General features: G+C 26.6%; 1 protein-coding gene across 10 annotated transcripts in view; it reads right to left on the minus strand.

Moving 5' to 3' along the window:
- Positions 1–3,186: 3,186 nt before the first annotated feature.
- The window catches only part of heph (polypyrimidine tract-binding protein 1 heph), a 407,327-nt gene continuing 388,689 nt past the window's right edge, over positions 3,187–21,824 (minus strand). For 6 of the 10 annotated variants that reach the window (XM_089172860.1, XM_089172858.1, XM_089172855.1 and 3 more), the window contains 9 exons: positions 20,827–20,886; positions 15,311–15,547; positions 14,813–14,857; positions 13,862–14,076; positions 10,304–10,337; positions 7,627–7,719; positions 6,893–7,109; positions 6,541–6,682; positions 3,187–5,988 (listed from right to left, as the gene is read on the minus strand). In XM_089172860.1, the coding sequence (XP_089028986.1) occupies positions 5,920–5,988; positions 6,541–6,682; positions 6,893–7,109; positions 7,627–7,719; positions 10,304–10,337; positions 13,862–14,076; positions 14,813–14,857; positions 15,311–15,547; positions 20,827–20,886 (1,112 nt within the window). In that variant the 3' untranslated portion in view covers positions 3,187–5,919. The remainder of the gene's footprint in view (positions 5,989–6,540; positions 6,683–6,892; positions 7,110–7,626; positions 7,720–10,303; positions 10,338–13,861; positions 14,077–14,812; positions 14,858–15,310; positions 15,548–20,826; positions 20,887–21,824) is intronic. The other 4 variants (XM_089172861.1, XM_089172853.1, XM_089172852.1 and 1 more) reach the window with 3 other exon arrangements.

Below are 21,824 nucleotides of genomic sequence, written 5' to 3' on the forward strand. Positions count from 1 at the left end.
AAAAAGACAGATCATAATATCAAATAGATAGATGATGCAAAATACTGGCCCCTTCGCTCATGCCGGCTATATTTTCATAGATCTCTACTACCCCTAATCTAATATGATTGGTCGGTGCTTATATAATCACCGGAAGTTGATCTTAGGATTATACGTAACGATCTATATATATATATATATATGTATGTATGAATGGATACCAAAAAGTAAGAAAAAATAAAAGAAACAAACAAGAATTGACAATTGTTAAGAAAAGATTATGATATTAACAAATAATGGGTTGGTAACTAAGTCATTGCTGATTTTAAAAAGTCATCTATCGACAAAATCCGCGATTACTTAGTTGCTAATCCAATATAAATAATTTGTGAACAAAAAAATATATAAAATGCAATAATATAATATATATTTATACAGTATTACACAAAATACCATAAAATATAATTTAAATACATGATCGTTCGATTTCCAAAGATCTTCTTCCTTGTAATTCTTAAGGAATATTTTTTTTTCTTTATCCCTTTTCTCTCTCTCTCTCTCTCTCTCTCTCTCTCTCACATTCTTTCACCCTTTATTTTTTTTAATTTTTTTTTTTAAATATTTTTTTCTTTAATGTATTTTTGTCGAGATATTTTCCATCTTTCTTTCTTTCACTTGCCCACCATTTTGTTTGTTTCAACTACAGTTATATGGGCTAGCCTAACTTTTGGCACAACCTTGTCCGGGCCGGCACTCGCTTTTTTGTTAAACCTTTCTTTTCTATCCTTAGACGACATTTTAAAAAGTGCCACCCCCTACAGCCCCCATTTATCTTTTCTTTCTTTCTCTTCTTTCTTTCATTTTATCTAAATAATACATCATTTTCTATCAACTTTTATCAATACATTGTGTATATTGAATTATCTTTAATTCTAAAGCACACTCATACACTGACATTCTTACTTTTTCTTTTTTCACCATTTTCTTTTTAATTTCATTCGGACTCTTTCTCTCTCTCTCTCTCTCTTTCTCTCACATGCATACAAAAAACCATTCATTAACCATTCTCTACTACATATCTCTTTCCTTTTCTATCCATATTTATCTCTTTCTATCTTTCTGTTTTCTACAATCATCAACATATATATGTATATATATGTCAATAAGTTTTTTAATTGACTCCAACGGAACGTCGTCGATCAGACAAAAAATTTTGTTTAATGTTCTCCCAACCACCCCTCGCACGATGACAAATACGGGGTCGTTTATGAGAACCGCGGAACAGGATTTTATTTGGTCGATTATTATTATTATTATTATTATTATTATTATTATTACTATTATTATTATTTGTTTGTTAATAATGTGTTATAATATCCGAGCACGTTTAAAATTACTAACTCGATTATCTCTCTCTCTCCTATAATGTGATACTTAGCTTGCATAATTATTATTATTGTTATTATTATTATTATTATTTATTAATTTATTTATTTTTTGTTTGTTTGTTTGTTTGTTGTATGTATTCCATCTATATATCATTTTTTAAACAATTTTTTCTAGCATCTGCTTCTCATCCATTTTGTAATTGCAACGTACACACGATTTTCTTTTTTTTTTTTCTATTCTTCTCTTTTTTAATTTTCATTCTATTGTTAATTTCATTTATTTTTGTTTTGTTTATCTTTATCTTTCTTTTTTATTATTACTTTATTATTATTATTATTATTTATTGAATTTTATTTTCTTCTATTAATAGCGATTAATATAATTCCAGAATTTAGTTCGTACGCGTTAGAACTTTGAATAATGGCGATATGTTCGTTCGGATTAACAATTTTGTTCTTCTAACATTTTCCCTTCCTCCGCAATTCGTTCGTTCGTAGTTTCCCCTGTTTCTCTCTTTCTTTCATTCACTCACACTTTTAAAAATTATTCGAAGACAAGTTTCTAAAATAATCAACCCTCCTATACCTTCTTACCCGTCAACCAACCCCATTTTTTTTTGTTTTTCAAGAAAAACTCTAACGATTTACGTTTGTCGATGTTGGTATCTTTCCATCACCACGTGCGAGATAATTTGTTGCAGTCAAAGGATTAAAAACAAAAGAAAAATTAATAAAAAATATTTCTTCATTTTTTTTTTTTACTTCATACGTTCGTTCATTCAATTCTCGGTTATCTTTTTGTATTTCTCTTTTTTTGTTTGTTTTTTTTTTCTTTTCCTATTATTTTTATTCTTTCTTTTTTTAAGCAAAGTATCAAGGACAAATTGAAGTTACAAATTGAGCAATAAAAATATATAACGGGTTAACAAATAATATGCGGATATTACAATTTTTCTTTCCTTACGTTCCTTATTTCCGATTCTATGAGACAGACCCTTGTTTTTTTTTGTTTTTCGAAGTTTCAACAATTCCATAAATTTTATTTTTCTTCTATCAGTGGACGTGAATACGTGAAAAGATTATATTTCTAACTGTTTATAGGTAATAATAATAATAATATAGATATATGTATGTATCGTGTACGTGTGTGTATAAAACTATATGTAAGTTTTGATAATACTTTTCGGCATGCCGAAATAGATATAAATTATTAAAAAAATATCACCTGCAACGACGTAAAAAATATATATACATATGTATATATATATATATATATATATATATATATATATATATATATATATATGTATTATAATATACGCATAAAAGTGCAAAAAATCGCGAAGATTTTAACTTATTGTTTTTATTTTTTTTTTTTTTTATTGTAATATTAATATGAGAATATTAAAAAAAAAAAAAAACTCACGAGTGAAATTCAGCAGCGGCAAATAATTTTAACGCTATATATCATCATTTTATGAAATATGTGTTTCGTACTATATAGAGAAAAATTGCAATTATTACAATTTCCCCATTAAATGACTGACGATTTTCAACGCATACATACCAAAACATATACACATATACACATACATACGTACATACATGCACTCACGCAAACAACACTGGTCTTTGTTTGGCTCAAGGAAGCGTCAATTAATTAATTGATTGATTAGTTTAATTAATTAATTCATTCGTTAATTAATTAAGCACCTTGTTCTAAAAAAAAAGTGATTAACAAACGAGATTATATTAAATCAAGAAGGTATTGCTGATGATGGTGTTGGTCTTCTCTCTTTTCCCTCTTTATTAGGTTAGATTTTTTTTGGTTTTTTTTTTTTTAATGCTGTCTCTGTCTTTTTCACGAATTAATTGTCCGAAATTTAAAACTCATCTCTCTCTATCTCTATCTCTCTATCTCTCTTTATTTCTTTCTCTCTCTTTTCTTCACACGCAATTTTCGTTTAACACCCTTAATCGCATCCCTAACGTTTTCCCTTCCCACCTCCATTTTTTGTTTGCGTAATCCGCGCGAGAATTAATTTATTTTAATATTTCATTAAAGATCCAAAATAATTTCTTCTTTTTTTTTCTTCTAAAAAAAAAAATAAAAAAAAAGAATAGAAAAAAAAGAAAAGAAAGAAGAATAATTTCTTTTCCCTTAATCGTCATCATAATCATCATTATCATCGATCTGCTTGTTCTTTTTTTTTTTTATTATAGCACGATCGTTAATTTTACGCACCGCCATTTTCTTTTTCTATCGTCAAATATACCCGTGTAAAAATGATCAATTAATTAATTATACAGTAATAATACGACTCGCTCAATTATTAATACTAATATTAATAATAATAATAATAATAATAACAACAATAATAATAATAATAATAATAATAATAATAATAATAGTAATAGTAATAATAAATTTTTATAAGAATTATCATCGCTATTATTATTATTATTATACGTCGTCGTAATAGTAGTGTATTAGTAAAATGGTATTTCAGTAATATCGGACGTGGATTATTATATGTTATATATTATAATAATATGCCCAAATTTTACTATCATTTTTTTTCCTGTTTAGAACCTGTAATTGTAATCTTTTGTTGCTGTTTTCTTTTTTTTTGTTTTTTTACTAAGATACTCGTTTGTAACTTTTTTTGTTTGTTTTTCTTTTTGTTGTTGTTGTTGTTGTTGTTAAATCATGCTTTAAAACATACTTGGTTCCTTCGACTGGCCCAAACAAAACTCACACAATTCTAAAAGATCCCTTAATAAATCGTTATCATCATCATCATCATCCTCATCATCATCATCATCATCATCATCATTATAATTATTAATTAATTGGAGAGGTCGGACGAAGAAGAAAAAGAAGAGGAGTTTTGTTTATTGGTCACTCGATTTTAACTATCTATCTATCTTTCTCACTCTCTTTCTCTCTCTTATTGTAATATGTTTGTTTAAACTAATAAAAAAAAGTGTTAAACGTAGATGTATACTTAAAAAAAAAAAAAAAAGGAAAAAGTATTTTATCAAATAGACAGATACATTATTTTACTCTCTCTCACTCTCTCTCTCTCTCCCTCTCTTTCACGCTCTACAATGAGAGAGGAGGAATTAATACTTAAATGTTTGAAATAGAGAGAGAGAGAAAGAGAGAGGTATGAATGAACTCACCTTCCAACCCACCTTTGTTTTAATCAAAATTGTTCTAACTCTTAATCCTTTTCTTCTAACAAAAATCCCTCCTCCTCATCCTCTTCATCCTCCTCTGCTTCTCCTAACCTAATAATAATCATTCGCTTTTTTTTTTGTGTTTTTTTGTTTGTTGTTTTAAACTTCTACTTAAATACCCCGTGGTTCGTTTTCTTCATTCGAAAAAACCTATTTTGAAATCATTTTATAAATTGTAGATTTTTATTCTTTTTTTTTTTTTCTTTTTTTCTCGTTTTCTTTTTTCGTTAATACTTGGGCTTCCTCTTATCATAACCTAAGCATGCGGTGTTCATTCATTCAACCTACGCCCTCTTTTTCTTTTTTCTCATAAAGAATTTACATTTCTTTCTACTCTGTTTTCTCTCTCTCTCTCTCTCCCTCTCTCTCTCTCTCTTTTGTCTCTATCTCATATTTTTCTCTTCATTTTCTTCTATCTCTTAGTTTCTAATTAATTAGTTTTACACTTTGCTTATTAAAAGAAAAAGAATATAAAGAAAAAAAAGAAAAAGAAAAAGAAAAAGAGTGAAAACCAATCTCAACCTTTCTTAGCCAACGAGACGTGACAACCTATATATATATATATGTATATATAGTCCATGAAATTTGTTTATAAACATAAACAAATTTATGTTTATAATTTCGGATTACGCACTTTTGTTTTGTTTTGTTTTTTCAAATGTTAATTATATTATATAAGAGCTTTTCTTCTTGTCATCAACATTATTATTAGCAGGTTATTTAGGAAAACGAAAGAAAAAAAAAAAAAAAGAAGGTGAAAACATGAGAGAAGGATGTTCCCTCATTATGTGATCATCTTTTTAGTAAAAATGAACAATATGTCTTCTTCTTCTTCTTTTTCTTTTTCTTCTTCTTCTTCTTCTTCTTCTTCTTTATTTTATCTTCATTAGCTTCTAATTTCTTCAAAATCCGTTTTATCATCAAAATCACTTGAATATATTTGTGTTTTTGCAATATCTTTCAAATCTTCATCTTCTTCATCATCATCATCTTCTTTTTTACTTATTATTTATCATCTTGTTCTGTTTCTTCATCTTCTTCTTTTGCTTCATCTTCTTCTTCTTCTTCTTCTTCTTTTTCTTTTTATTAATCCAAATGGGGTTTTGTTGCGCGTCTTATGTACACAGAGATTATAATAACAGTCAGTGGCCTTAAAACTTTGAAGGGACGACGAGTTAGAAGAGGTGGTGGCTTGACAAGGCCGTTTATTATTATTATTATTATTTAATTGCTAGAGCACGTTTGATCACCAATAGTGGACAAGGGCGTAGGGTTGAAACCACTGCTGCTAGCTAACCAGTGTCTCTTGTTAGATGTTGCTCTTCGAGAATGATACTCGAAGATGATTGGATTCGCTGAGTTGGAAATTATGCATTTTCTAGAAAAAAAAAACAAACAAACGAACAAACGTACAACATACGTGAAATATAAAAAAAAAAAAAAATTAAAAAAATAAACAAATTAATTGTCAACCAATGAGAAATATATTTATGTTCTTTTATTTGAAATATTCTAATTTTTCTTTTTTTTCCACGATTATATTATTATTTTTACACTTATAATTTGAAACAACACAGTATCGAATTGATTAATCAAATCAAAAAGGAAAAAGAAAAAAAAGATAAAATTTGTTTATAATTTTTATAGATTTTTACGAGAAATAATAGTTTACGATTTAAAAAAAAAATTATATAACAATAATTATTTGCAAAGAGTATATTTACAATGCAACAAGGTAATTAAGAAATTTTGATTATTATAAAAATGTGTATAATATAAATTTGTCATTGATATCAAAAGAAAAATTAATATAGTAGAATTACGATACCGAGTCTTGTTGCATTTATTTAAAAAATTTTGATGAAAGTATAATAAAAATTCAAAAGACGCATATATAAGATGAGACAAAAAAAGTAATAAAAATACTTACGATGAGAGCTGCAACGGCGTCATCCATATTAAGTAGTTGTATTAAAGCCATCTTTCTGTCCTTTGGAAAGAATTTGAAGGCCTTGACGTTAAATCCATTTTTACTAAAGGCATCTTTGATCTCTTCTTCGGTTACCGTAGCTCTGTTTATTATATGAAAAGAAAGAAAAAGAAAACAAAAAAAACAAAAATTGCATTAATTCAATTTCAACAGAAATTAAATCAAATTCTAAATTTTATAATATTATTATTGTATACATAAGGTACACACACGTATTTAAAAAAAAATATGAGAAGAGGAATTTTCAAAAAAAAAAAAAAAAAAAGAAGATAAATAAATAGTTATTACTTACGGAATGTTTGATAAATGCAAAGTGGAACTCGGTGGATAGATATTTTGATAATTTTTAGAGCCAGGTTTTTTGAATCTATGAAGAGGACTGCTCGTGTAATCCTTGGTTAATCCTGCGTCCGGTTGTCCTTCTTTAGGTAGTTGAACTGTTTGATGTTTACTTAACACAACTTTGATTTGCTTACCAAATACTCTTAATTTGTCCATATGGGTGATCGCTTCATTATGCACAAAAGAAAAAGAAATAACGTTTTAGTAATTCAGTAAAACAATTTAACAAATTTTCGAAATATTTTCAATTAATCAATTAATAATTCATTAAAACGAATCAAGTTGTATAAATATTTTAAATAAATCAAATAACTCATTAAATGGTATAGAGTTTTTTAAATATTTTAAATAAATCCAATAATTGATTTAAAATGAATCAAGTTGTATAAATATTTTAAATAAATCAAATAAACGATTAAATAATCAATTAAAACAATTATATATAAACAAAATTTTTATTATATATAAATTTATATGAAATTATTTATTTAATAACTTAAATTACAAATAATTAAATTTATTATATAATTTCTCTAATATAATAAATTATTATACAATAATTAATTATAATATAATTTAAATTATATTATATATTTTATAATATACAAATACAACAATTATACTATATAATAATATATAATATAATTAATAATATATATATTATTAATAAATAAAAAAAATTACCTAAATGCGCTTGATGAGGTTCGGCCATTTGAATCAGTGCCGAGTCCTTCTTGTTGTAAAGTATCTTCACACGTTGTACATCCCCGTAAACACCTACACGCACAACATCGATACATTTTTACATAAAAACTTTTTAACATACCCACCACCGTAATTAAGACAACATCATTTATAGAATATTCTCATCTTTTTATTTTTTTATTATTTTTTTTTTTAAATCGAAGTAATTTCATTTGATTTTATTATTATATTTATTTTCTTTCTTTCTTTCTTTCTTTCTTTAAAGAGAGACAACATCATCTAAGAGGATCGCCAAGAAGGTTAGATTAAAATAGGGATAAATTAAAAAAAAAAAATATATATAAATAAAGAATTAAAAAAAAAAAAAAATTATTGCTTCATTGATAAATTAGGATACGATCAATCATACTAAAGATTTGGGACATGCAATTAGAGGCAAACACGACTCGAGTCTAATCTTACGCTAAGTATAAATACATACGTATATATATATATAGATAGATAGATAGATAAAAAGATAGATAGATAGATAGATAGATAGATAGATAGATAGATAACATTGATTCGGAATAGTTTAGTTCAAGCAGCAAACGATTTGGAAAATCATTTTTCTAGGAACATTGTACGGTATTTGGAAAATTATAATTATAAATTTCTTATTATTTTTTTTTTTTATTTAAAAAAATTGTTTTTTGGTTTGTGTATAAAAAAATACAGAGATATATATATATATATATAGAAAAGGATTGAGATAGAGAGAAATAGAGAAAGATATAGTTAGAAATTGAAATATAAGAGAGAGAAAGAGATAGAGTGAGAAAGAAATAAAAAAAAAAAAAAATAAAAATAAAATAAAAGAAAATAAAAATAAAAAAGGATCTCATCAATCGATATAAAATTTTTATTCAAATTCACGGCGTAAGAGTCAAACAGAGGAGTCGTGTTACCTCGAGAATGGTAGGAAAAGGGAGAGAAAGTGTTTTATTTTATTTTTGTAATTTTTTTTTTATATTTATTTTCTCTCCAATTCATTTCTATTTCGTACTTTTTGTTTTTATTATATTTTTATTTTTTTTTATTTTAAAATAATTTCTTTATTATTATTATTTTTTTTTAATTCGTTTATTTTATTTTATTTTATTTTCTACGGAATTACGTAAATAAAGCGAAAGCTTATGTAAATATTAAATAAAAAAAAAAAAAAAAAATAAAAAAAATAGACAGAGGATGATTTGGTTTTTGTTTAATATGGATAACTGATGGTATTAATAATAAAAATATTGAATGTGGAAAATCATTTTAGAAAATAGATTATTACTTTGTAATAATAATGAAGATGATTATAGATAAAGGTACAGATAGATAGAATGAGAGAAAAATAGAGAGTAAGAGAAAGAGAAAGAGAGATTCAGAAATAGAGAGAAAGAGAGAGAGAGAGAGAGAGAGAAAAGAGAGTGAAAAATATAAATAATCGGCTTATGAATCAGTTTGAAAATTGTGAACATTGGATGAATGCAATATGATTGGTGATGAATAAAGAATGAAATTAATTGTATATATAATAGATATATATATTTTTCTTTTTTTTATTTTTTTTTTTAAATAAAAATCTTCTAATAAAATATATATTTAAAAATTATACGAAACAAAATGACAGATATAGAAATGTAAAAAAAAAAAAACGTATAGAAAAGGAAGAAAGAAAGATAGAAAGAAAAGGAAATATAAAAAAAAACACACACACACACATAAAAAAGAAAAAAACCTACGAACGTAAAATAGAGGAGAGAATGGACAGATTAAATGTTTATTAAACGAAACGTATGTTTGTTGAAAAAAAAAAAAAGAATTGTAAGTAGTGTAGTAATAAATAATAAAAGTTAAGAAAAAAGTGAAAAGAAAAAATAATGTAGATGTTAATAAACGAATTTTTTTTTTTTAATTTCAAATTACACCATACAATATCGAAAATAATTTTGTAAAAAAGTATTATTATTATTATTATTATTATTAATCAAAGACATTTTTTCTTTTTACTCTTTTCCAAGGTCTGTGTGTATGTCAATGTTGAAATTGTCCAGTATTTTGCAGGATAGTATAATGCGTGTATTAAAAATTTGAAATAAATCAAGATAAATAGATAAAAAAAAAAAAAAAAAAGATAGAAAAGATTATCGAGAAAGGAATTTGGAAAAGTACGATAAGAGAGAGAGAGATAGAGAGAGATAGATAGAGAGAGATAGAGAAAAAAATCACGAGAGTGAAAAAAAGTGTGAGTGTTTGTTGGATTGTCTCATAATGTTTAGTGTACGTGTATTTTTGTTCTAATTATTTCAATTATAATATATCTGTGTATGTGTATGTGTGTGTGTATAATTTTGATAATAATGAATAAATGTTAAAGTAACTGTAAAAATGAAGTAAAAAAAAAAATTAAGAATTCATTTTTATCGATTATCGTTTTGCACGTGTTCACAAAAAAAAAAAAAAAAACATTCTCCTCCGTACACACAATTAATACGTGTGTTGATATTTTAACGTGTAATAGAGAGTGTGTTGTAATAACTGTGTGTGCGTGTGTGTGTGTGTGTTTTTTTTTGGTAAATATAATAATTAATAATGTAATATAATTAATAATATAAATGTGGAGACGTACCAAACAGGGTAAAGAGAGCGTCAGGCGTGACCATCTACACAGAGAACAGACAGAGTCCAGTCAGTAGTCAGCGAAGTATAAATAGGATTTTCAATGTAATAGTGTTTGTTGTTGACACCCGCGCACAAGGTTCGCGATATATATTTTTTTTTTCTTTTTTTTTTTTTTCTTTTTCTTCTTCTTCTTCTTCTTCTTCCGCTTTTTCTATTTCTTTTTCTATTTTTCTTTGTCTCTTTGTCTTTGTCATTTTACATGTACTTTATTATTTGTACTTTTTAAAATTTATTTTTGATTGTTTTTTCTTTTTTTTCCGGATAATAATTCGTCAACTTTATAATTTTATTAATTTTGTAATATCGTTCAAAAATATTATATATATTTATGTTTATTTAAAAAAAAAAAACAAAAAAAAAACTTTTTAATCTTTAGAATTATTCGTCGCGTTCATTTCAACATGTCGGATGAATAAAAAAAAAAAAAAAAAAAGAAACAGAAACAAAATAAAAAGCGTACAAATGGCTTTAAAAAACGCGACGAAAATAATGCCGATAGTTTTTTTTTATTCTATTTTATTTTTTTTTTATTTGAACAAATACACGAACAACTTTTTGATAAAAAAATTCCGTATTTTTTTTTTTTTTTAAATTTGTATTCCTACTCAGAATTAAAAAAAAAAAAAAAAAACTAAAATCGATAATAATACACACGACGTTAAATAATTTTCCAAGGTTTAAAAGGGGGTGACAAAAGAGAAAGATAGAAGAAAGAGACAGAAGAAGAGACAGTAGGGGGTCTGGGTGGGTGACAGAAACAGAATAATAGATAGACTAAGGGATAGAAATAGAAATAGAAAGAGAGTGAGAGAAAGTGAAAGAGAGAGAGAGAGAGAAAGAGAGAGAAGGTCGTCGAAATCGGGAAGCTTGTGCGCGGTAACAACGATAGTAAGTACACATAGTTATAGTATAGTAGTGACAAGTTGCAGCTGCGAAGTATAACGTCGACACACAATTTTATTACTTGGGACACCCTTTATATTATTATTTATTTATTTTTTTTAATTATATAAAAACTAGACAAAATTAAAACAAAACGTGTAATTTCGATTATGGTTGAATTTACGTGTAGGAACACATATTTTTACTTTTTTTTATTTTATTAAATTTATATATATATATATATATATATATATATATATATATAAAATAAAAGTATATATAAAAATATATTAATTATATTATAATATTATAAATACAAATTATATTTATTATCATATATTATATATATATATATATATATATATACAAATTATATTTGTTATAAAATATTATATTATAATTATATATATATATATATATAAATTATATTTATTATAATACTATATTTATTATAATTTTTATATTTTTATATATTATTATAGTATATTATTTTAATATTATATTTATTATAATATTATATACAATATTATATTATATATATATATTTAAAATTTTATTTATTATATTTATTAATATTATTATTATTATTATTATTTTATTAATTTAATTATATAAATAAATATTTTTATATATACTTTATATTTTTTTACAAAAAATTTCCAATAAAAGGGTGTAACCCAAAAAAATGTTTAGAAGTAAAACCATGTGTCGTGTGTCGACGACGTTATTAAACGAATTAATAAGGGTTTAAATAAAAAATAAAAAAAGGTTTTTGGTGAAAGGCATAGAGAAAAAAGGGAGCGAGTAGTATGATAAACGTATGGTTGTTGTTTTTATTTTCTTAAAAATGAAAAAAGGTAAAGGGTTGTTACGTGAAGGTAAAAGAGAAGGTGGTGGTGGTGGTTTGAAGGTGCAAGAAAGGTTATAGATAAAGAGGTTTTTTTTAAAGGGTAGTGATGGTTGTAATAATGGTGATGTGTATAACAAGGGGGTGAAGAGGGTGAGGGGTAGTTTCTCAGGTATTTGGTTGCTGGCATAAAAAGAGAGATAACATACGCATAAAATTCGATTCGATTTTTCCATCAACTTTTGTTTTAACATTGACAATATATAATTAATTATTTTCAATCATAAGAAAAAAAAAAACAAGTAGAATACACACACACACACATACATATAAAATAATAAATTAGTTGAAGAAAATAACGAATCGATCGAGGGGGAAAATAAAATATCGAGAGAAAATTATTGCAAGGGATTTTTGCCTACATATAATAGCACTACGTTTATTTTTACAATTTTTTTTTTTTTAATAATATACATATACATACGTATATACATACAAATAAATATTATACAAGTAATACGCACAATATGTATGTAAATAAGTATGTATATATATATATAACGCATTAAAAACAAAAACAAAAATAAAAGCAAAAGTTTGAAGTAAAACGAACACTGAGAGAATTAGAGTTCATTTGGTTTTGTCATATAAATGTAGTAGTAGTTGATAAAAGAAGAATAATGTAAGATAGAAGATGCATCTTGTGGTTAACGTAGAAAATAAGAGAGAGAGAGAGAGAGAGAGAGAGAGAGAAAGAGATAGAGTGATAGAGAGAAAGAGAGAAAATACGATTATGTTCGAAGGGAACAGCAAAGAGACAGGTATACATATACATATATGTATAAGAGGATAAAATGCATCCTTTCACATATTAGTTGCATACAAGTAGTACGTTAATCGATAGATACTCTTCTCGGTTTCACTCTACTTCTCTCAGTGTTCGAATTGAGTTTTAACCTACTTAAAAAGAGGAACGTGTATCACCCGTGTATATTATACTAGTCAGACACTTCTCAAGTGTATCTTCAATACACTGATATATATGTATACAAGTTGGTATATATATATCTTTCAAATTGTTTCTAACGTCATTTCAATGAATTAATTTGTTGCACTTTGGTTAGTTGAGAATTAAAACCAAAAACAAAACAAAAAAAAAAATAGAAAAATAAATATTCTTATTTATTATTTGAATTATTTATAGTTTTTATACAAATTTGTTTCACAAATTAATCAAAGAACATCATCTTAAGGTATTAATAAAAAATTAATGAAATAAAAATTAAATAGAAAAAAAAATAAATATTCTAAATTTATTATTAGAATTATTAATATTATCTATACAAATTTGTTTCTATCTAGAATTTATTAAGTAACACAACACCGTAAGGTATTATAATAAAAATATAATAAAATGAAAAAAAATTAAATAGAAAAAAAAATATTGTTCACCGACGATACCCTAACAATTTGTTATTTTCTTCTTCTTCTTCTTCTTTTAATTATAATTATTAATAACGATATTTTAATAAAAATAACCATACGAATATTTACCAGTTATCAACTTACAACACTTAAATTATTTGTCATTATTAATTCGATTGAAATATCATCGCGAACAAATTAATTAAACAAAACTGTGAAAAACATACAAAAAAAAAAAAAAAAAGGAAAAAAAGTTATTGCTCGTAATTAAATGTTGGTTAATATTTTATATTATTGACACGTCCACCTTTGAAAATTGGAAAATTTTCTAAGGTATCCTATAAAACTTACCTCCTCGTTGAGGTTGCTAACGAGTAAAACGGCAGATGATTGTCCACCCCCTGGTACACGCACACCAAGGGCACCAGCTCCTAATGGAAAACCTCCAAGACCACCTAGGCCTCCAGCTGGTGGTACACCATTGTAAGGACCTGCCAAGGGTGATGGTAGGCCGTGCATAGCTGCAAAGGGTGTCGGTAATACACCAGGTGCTCCTGCAATCGACTCTACTTCCAAACATTTCAAAAATATTTTTTTTTTTATTATCATCTAGTCCTATTTTTTCTTTACTTTTCTTTTCTTTTCTTTTCTTTTTTGCTAATATATTGTTTAGAAAATAATTGAAAATATATCATCACCATTAATATTATTATTATTGTTGTTTTGCTTAAAAAACAGTATTTGTGTAGTTATTCAAAAAAAATAAAATATTGTATCAATTATAATAATTATGCAATTATATATATATAAATATAATATTTAATAATGATATTAATATTTATTATAATTTTTTTTTCTTTACAAACACACATTTTGACTTTTATTTAATAATTAATATTTATATAATATTAAAATAAATTTATAATATAAAATAAATTAATAATACAACCACTTGGTTTCTTTCTCTTTTATAGAAATATATGTATATACACAAATATAAGGATTAACCATAGAATTAATTATGAAAGAATTTATTTTCACCATAATGAAAATCAATTTCGTTTGAAAATAAAACCTATGTTATAGTTTTTTTTTTTTTTTTTTTTTTTTAATTTTAATACGTTCCCTGACGAATAAATAAGAAATAAAAATTGAAATAATATTGAATAAAAATTTGATTTTTCTTGGATCTCATTTTTATTGTTTTTTTCTTATTTTTTATTTTTTTATTTTTTATTTTTATTATAAAAATGAAAGTATTCTCTTTCCAAATATAACGAAATTTGTTTCGAGTCTCCTCACCTAGCATCGGTAGAAATACGCTCTGATTTTCTTGTAGGTTCTCTTCTATAAAAAAAAAAAAAAAAACGAAAAAATAGAAAAAAAATAACAAACACCGATAACGAGATTTGATATCGCGGTTCGTTCGGCTCAAATTTCAAGCGGATTTCGTGTTTCGTTAATGACAATAGGTGGCTCAAGGGTGGGTGTTGTTGGTTGGGGGAAGGACGAGGAATGGGCAGGTAGGTGAAGAATGGGAGAATAAGTTCGCGTTTTATAAAAATTGGATATAATATTCGATACACGCCATCGACTAAAGTTTTCTTTTATTTTATTTATTTATTTATTTATTTTCGTTCGATCAAATGGGAAAGAGGATTGAGCCTGAAGAAATTCGTAAAACTAAAGATTGAAAAATTGAATAAAAAAAATCAAACACAAAAAATAAAATATTCTTCTATAAGTGTTTAGATAAATGCTAGTGTGGTTGTGTGTGTGTGTGTGTATTTAAAGACTCACCGGGTATTCTAGCACGTGGTTGAGATCCAGCACCCATTAGTATTTGTGGTAAAAGTTCACCACCCAAGGCCAAGGATGCAGCGTCAATGTTTGCATCGCCGGTTGGTAAATTTGGATTAGTGTAGTCTCTTGACTTGTCGTTGTTGTATTTAACATTTAGATTTTGCATTTTACTGTAGTCGATTCGTAGCGTGCAGCAGGAATTATAAATGTTCTGCCCATCAAGTGACTGCAATTCATAAAGTGAGAAAAAACAAATCAAATTAAATTTTTGTCATATAATGTTTCATATATATTATTAATAATATTTATAATGAATATTACAATAACGAAATGTTCCTCTCTAAGTACTTGTAAACTTAAATACATAAATGAATAAATAAAAAAATAGAAATAAATAATTGAACAAATATTAAAACAGAATATTTTCAGTCTTATGAAGTTTCAATAATAAATAATATTCTATAACAATATTTATAATAATAATTAAATATATTAATAAAATATTAATAATGGATATTATATAATAAAGAAAATGTTCCAAGTATTTGAAAACCTAAATTTGCATTTGTTATATAATAAATCTGTAATACAATAATAAATTACATAATTACAGTTATAAATAAAATACAAAATATAGTAATAAAAACATTAAATACAAAAATTACATTTTTATATAAATACAAATTGAGCAAATATTAAAACAAAATATTCGCAATCTTATAAAATTTCCATAATAAATTATCCCAACAATATTAATAATATAATAACAAAATGTTCCCTTAATCTTGCAAATCTAAATACAACTAAATAAATAAAACCATGTATAATATAAATAAAAATTGAGCAAATATTAAACAAGACAAAACAAAAAAAGAGAATATTCTTAAATGTTCAACCATTAACCAATTCTGGTCCTACGTACTTCTGCTTTACATAATATTTTGTATTTTTTGTATTATTTCATAAATATCTGCAAGTGTCCAAACTATCGTCAGATATTTTATTCGTTGATCATTAAAATCTTTCGCATCGTTGGTTCGGTTATTGCTCGAATGAGAGAAGAGGAAGAGAAGGAGGAGGAAGTGATGAAGAAGAAGGTGGTGCAGAAGGGAGGAGAGTGGAGGTTTAGGAGGAGGAGGAGGATGAAGAAGAGAAGATGAGATGATACCAAGCAAAATCCGTACAGAATTATAATAGGCTTGACGGAGTGAAAGAGAACTATGTGTAAATACGTGTTGCATGATGCACATGTATGCATATGTGTGTGTGTATGTGTGTATGAGAATAGAAAGAGAAAGAAGAGAATAAGAGAAGTGATGGTGGTGTTGGAACAGGACGAGGACGAGAACGAGGAGAACGACGATGACCACCATCACCAACAGCAGTAACCACCAACAACTATAGCCAATGGTTGGTTGGGTTGGTTGGCTAGCAGCATAGCACTATGGGCTTTGAATACGGAATATAACGTTGTTGCTGATGCCGTACACGTTGGGTACGATGATCAAGGCCGTTGATCCAATCCACACGTTATCCTGATTCATAATATGCGTTGCTACTGTGATCGTGTCCGACAGATGACGTCGTAATTATCCAACTTGCATTTATTTGCGAATAATTTGATCAAATTATTTAAAGAACATTTAAATGGTTAAATTTATTTTTAAGTTCTAAATAATGTGATAATATTTGTATGCATTTAATGCTTTATTGGTAATATAAAAATATATATGAGATAAATAAATATAATATTAGATAATATTATATATTAGAATAATAAAATGTATAAATTAGAAATAAAAAAAAAATAATTGTAACGATAACGATTTACATACGACATTAAATACCCTATGAACGTGGGTGGAAGATAAAGGGGGTTGGTTTTAGAGTAAGAGTGAGAGAGAGAGAATGTGTCTACAAGGGATTATTTGTTTATCCCATGCATACATGATTCCTAGCAATGTGTTCATTGTTACAAGGCAGCCTAGTATGTACGCATATACTTAATCGCACGTGCATAGGTCCCGATAATACATATTCACATTCCCATACCCACACATATAGAATATCACATATATATACATTAACACACGCATGGGTTACGTATAATGTACATACTTGGCTTCTGCTATTTACCCGGGTTAATGAATTTCGCACATAATTAGCGTGTCCAGGTAATTCTAATCGAATGTATGTTCTTGTCATACCACATATATATATGTATATATATAAAATTATGTTTACAAAAAAATATTAACGCACTATAAATTTATTAGGAAAAATTCACATTTTCTACCAATGTGAATTTTCATTATAGAAAAAGTTCTTTGAGTAGAATCATTTACAATAAATATATATATATGTATATACATGATTGTATTGTGTCATACCGAAGAATGAAGTCAAACGAACGAGAACGTTAAACGAAGGATTAAATTGAAATCACAGTCTACTTTTGCAAGTGATGGGAATGGAAGAAAGGATGAAAAAGAAAGAACGAGACAGAAGAGGGGTACCACTACTACCACCACCACTACCACAACCACCATGTCGTCGTTATCGTTGTCGTCGTTGGTCGTTAAGTTAATCCAATTTATCTTGCGTACTCCACCATGACGAGAAAGAGGAGTAGTAGAAGCTAACTTAGCATTCAATCGAGTTTTAAGTAATAAAAGGGAATATTTTTGAATTTTGTCTGACTATCCTCTTCCTCCCTTTATTCCTTTCATTTTTATTTTTTATTTTTTATTCTTTTACTTTTTCCATTCTCCTATTTTCCACTACGAGATTCGACATTCTTTTCTTTTTATTTGAGTTTTTAGATTTTTCTTATTATTCTTTATATGTATGTGTATGTATAATCATTGTGTGCGAGTGTACGAGTGAGGGTAGAAAATAGAGAAAGAAATTTGATTACAAATGTTACATTTCACTAACTATTACTATTATTTCTATTATTATCACCACCACAAAACCATCATTCTTACTAACACACCATTACTATGAACATAACACAACCACGACCATTACTAATACCAACCACCATTGCTATGAACCACCCCCTATCAGTTCTATGAAGATCACTACTACTCCTCCTACCCCATCACACCCCATTACTCACCAATACTATTATTGTTACTATTACTATTATTATTACCAACAATACTACTACCACAATCGCTATCATAAATGTTATTACTAATACTGTTACAATCCTTGGTTTCCTAGGTTTCCTAGGTTCGAAACAATCCACAGTAGTTCTATTTATCTATTTAACTGAAAGAACCACACTGTCCATGAACTATCAACGTTGATACATTTTTTTCTTTCTTTTTATCTTCATTTTAAATTTGACAATAATTTCTTTATACAGCTAGGTTTTTATTAGATTAATTAATTATAAAAAAAAAAAAAAAAGAAAAGATACATGTAAGTCCAGTGTCATCTGTTGTTGGTCACAGATTTCGGTTAATGTGCGAAACATTTGAACATAATCTAACTTTTATCGTCATATTTTGGTTCACATAAGCCACAGTAACTAGACACACTTAGTTAAACACTAATTTTAATAAATTAAATCCCTATTGGATCAATTATCTCATTATAACATTAATCTTATTTCTTTTGTATTAGTTAGATGAGTTAGTTTAACGTAGTTGTGTCGTAATGGAGAAGAACAAAATTATCTCTCCTATATTTGTCATGTTAATGATATGAAATAAACACATATACATACATACATACACATATATAATTAAATGTTTCATTAACCAATTGGAGAGAGTTTTTATTGCTAATTACGTCGGTCATTATATCATTATATCAACATCGAATCATGGATGGTTGAAATTCTGACAAACTTAGTATGTGTTAGTAATATCTAGGCTAAACATTAGAGTTAAATTTCAACCATAGATGGAAATTCATGCTAAATGTCAAAAGATTTATGATATATCTATATATATATATATATTTAGATAAAGACAGATAAATGTTTTGCGACTAAAAACATTCAACTTTTCCTTTCGAATCATAAGTATACATATATATATATATCTTGGACTAAAGAGGTTTAATTAATTAAGTTATAATTGGACTAGAAGAATGTTAAGTATTTTTATTATTAAACATTGCTTTATATAAGCGCGAAGTTTACCACCACCCCAACCCCCTTCTTTAAATTAGCTTTCTGCATCGAAACGTAACGTCGTTCCTTCTTCACCCTTTCTACTGAAAACCTTTCTATACACATTTATATATCTATATGTGTGTGTATATAGAAAATATATATATGTATGTATGAATGTGTATATATGTGGAATACACTAACACATACTATCCCGATGAAATGTAACCGAAGTTAATAATTTTCTCTTTGAACGTCTAACGCGGATTTGCTAGTGTGCTTCTCTCTCTCTCTCTCTCTCTCTCTCTCTCTCTTTCTGCTTCTGGGAGTTCCGGTGACCGGGAAAACCGGAATACTTTTGCGACAGTACAAAGTTAGGTTCGCGAGCAAAGTAGATTAACTCTTGGGAATCGACCGTCCATAGACCTCCATTTCATGCCTTTACTATACTAATACTATAGTAACTAAACCGGAGACGACATACACACACACACATATATATATATATATATATATACATAAATACACCAATATGATAGGAATTTAGTTTCCCTGCTAGTATAGAAAGAGATAGATAGATAGATAGAGAGAGAGAGAGAGAGAGAGAGAGGGAGAGAGAGAGAGAGAGAGAGAGAGAGAGAACAGGCGACTATGAAAACCAGGAGGGAGTTGAGGAGGGGTAAAGGGAATGAGAGGATGAAGTACAATGGTCGTGGCAAAACGCACATCGAGTGAATTAATTTTCGCTTTGATCGCTTCCCAAAGGTTTCTTTGTTAAGTCCCTATGAAAGGGTAGGAAAAGGGTAGGTAGGGGTGGTTGGAGGTAGGAAGAGAATTTACAAGAGATTTCATTGATTTTTATTTTATGTTATTATATTATCATCGATAATAATGATGACGGTTAATTAATTAGATAAATTTTTACGATTAAATTTAATTACGTAATCTTGAATTTTCGTAATGAAGTTATTATTAATAATGATTATGATGATAATGATGAGGGTTATTTGATAGATTAAATTTAATTGGTAATCGTTTGAATATTTGGAAGATTAACTAATGTATTAAATTGTTTAAATATTGGGATTTTTTTTTTTATTCTCATTTTTGGGATTCTTTAATAAGAAAAAAGATGAATGATTAGCAATAGTATTTTAAATTGTACGTCAATGGTTTTTTTTATTGAAATATTACGTTCATTAAAAAGTATTAATATTTTATTGTATTATTGATAAAACAAGGAAGATATTACGTGGACGTAGAATAAATATCAATGAAATTTCATTCTCAAATGAAATATTAAAATAATCAATAATTATTAATAGCAAAAGAACAAAAAATAACATTAAGAGAAAGAAGAATAATAGAAAAATCGATTGGATACTTACGAATTTAGCAGTCTGCGCTGCAACCATGTCTGCATACTGTATCAGAGCTTGGAAGGAACCTAAAGCAGAAAGCAAAAAGAACAAAATTAATGTAGTAAATGAATAAACAAAATAAGAAGCAGAAAAATCGATAGAAATGTATACTTCTTGATTAGAATGATTAGAAAAAATTTATTACACTTATAAACGTATGTTTTCGTTAGTTATTTTCTTTTAGTTCTCATTAGTATCTTCATTATACGTTTCGTTACACATATACAAATACATATACACACATATACATGTACAAGTATATTAAATATAGTAGTACAACATCCGACGTTTCTCTTGGAAGGAGCAAAAACGATGAAAAGGAGGATTGGTTTACTCGTGGTGCATATATACGTGTTATAAATACGTGTGTTGTTAAATGTAACGTCAGCTCTCTCTCCCTCTCTCTCTCTCTCTCGTATTTACTATCCTATTTTGTTGAATAGAATATCACATTCTGTATAAAGCATTTCTCGTGTTACATATTAAATAGAGACGATCGAAATAAAGGTATTACAACGCATTATGTGAGAAAGACTAAATTTTATTTCGTAAAAATATCTTATAATTGACCTTTTTCCCTTACGAGTTGTCTGATGAATACCTTATTTCTACTACTTATAGTTGATACACGTAAAAGTAAATTGTATTATTTTAAATTAAATAAAGATTATTATAAAAATAGTGAAATTATGTGAGGAAGACTAAACTGTAGTTTCAAAAAAAATATATTTTATAATTGATATTTTTCCCTTAGATATGAGATGTCTGACTAATATCGCAATTCGACTACTAATAGTTGATACATGTAAAAGTAAATTGTGTAGTATTTTAAATTAAATAAAGATTATTATAAAAATAGTGAAATTATGTGAGGAAGACTAAACTTTAGTTTGATAAAAAAATATTTTATTGAGACTTGATTTTTTCTCTTACGAGATGTCTGACTGATACCGTACTTCGACTA

The sequence above is a fragment of the Polistes dominula genome, unplaced genomic scaffold, assembly GCF_049000335.1.
Source record: "Polistes dominula isolate Pdom_NZ unplaced genomic scaffold, Pdom_raw_medaka contig_23, whole genome shotgun sequence".
NCBI lineage: Eukaryota > Metazoa > Arthropoda > Insecta > Hymenoptera > Vespidae > Polistes > Polistes dominula.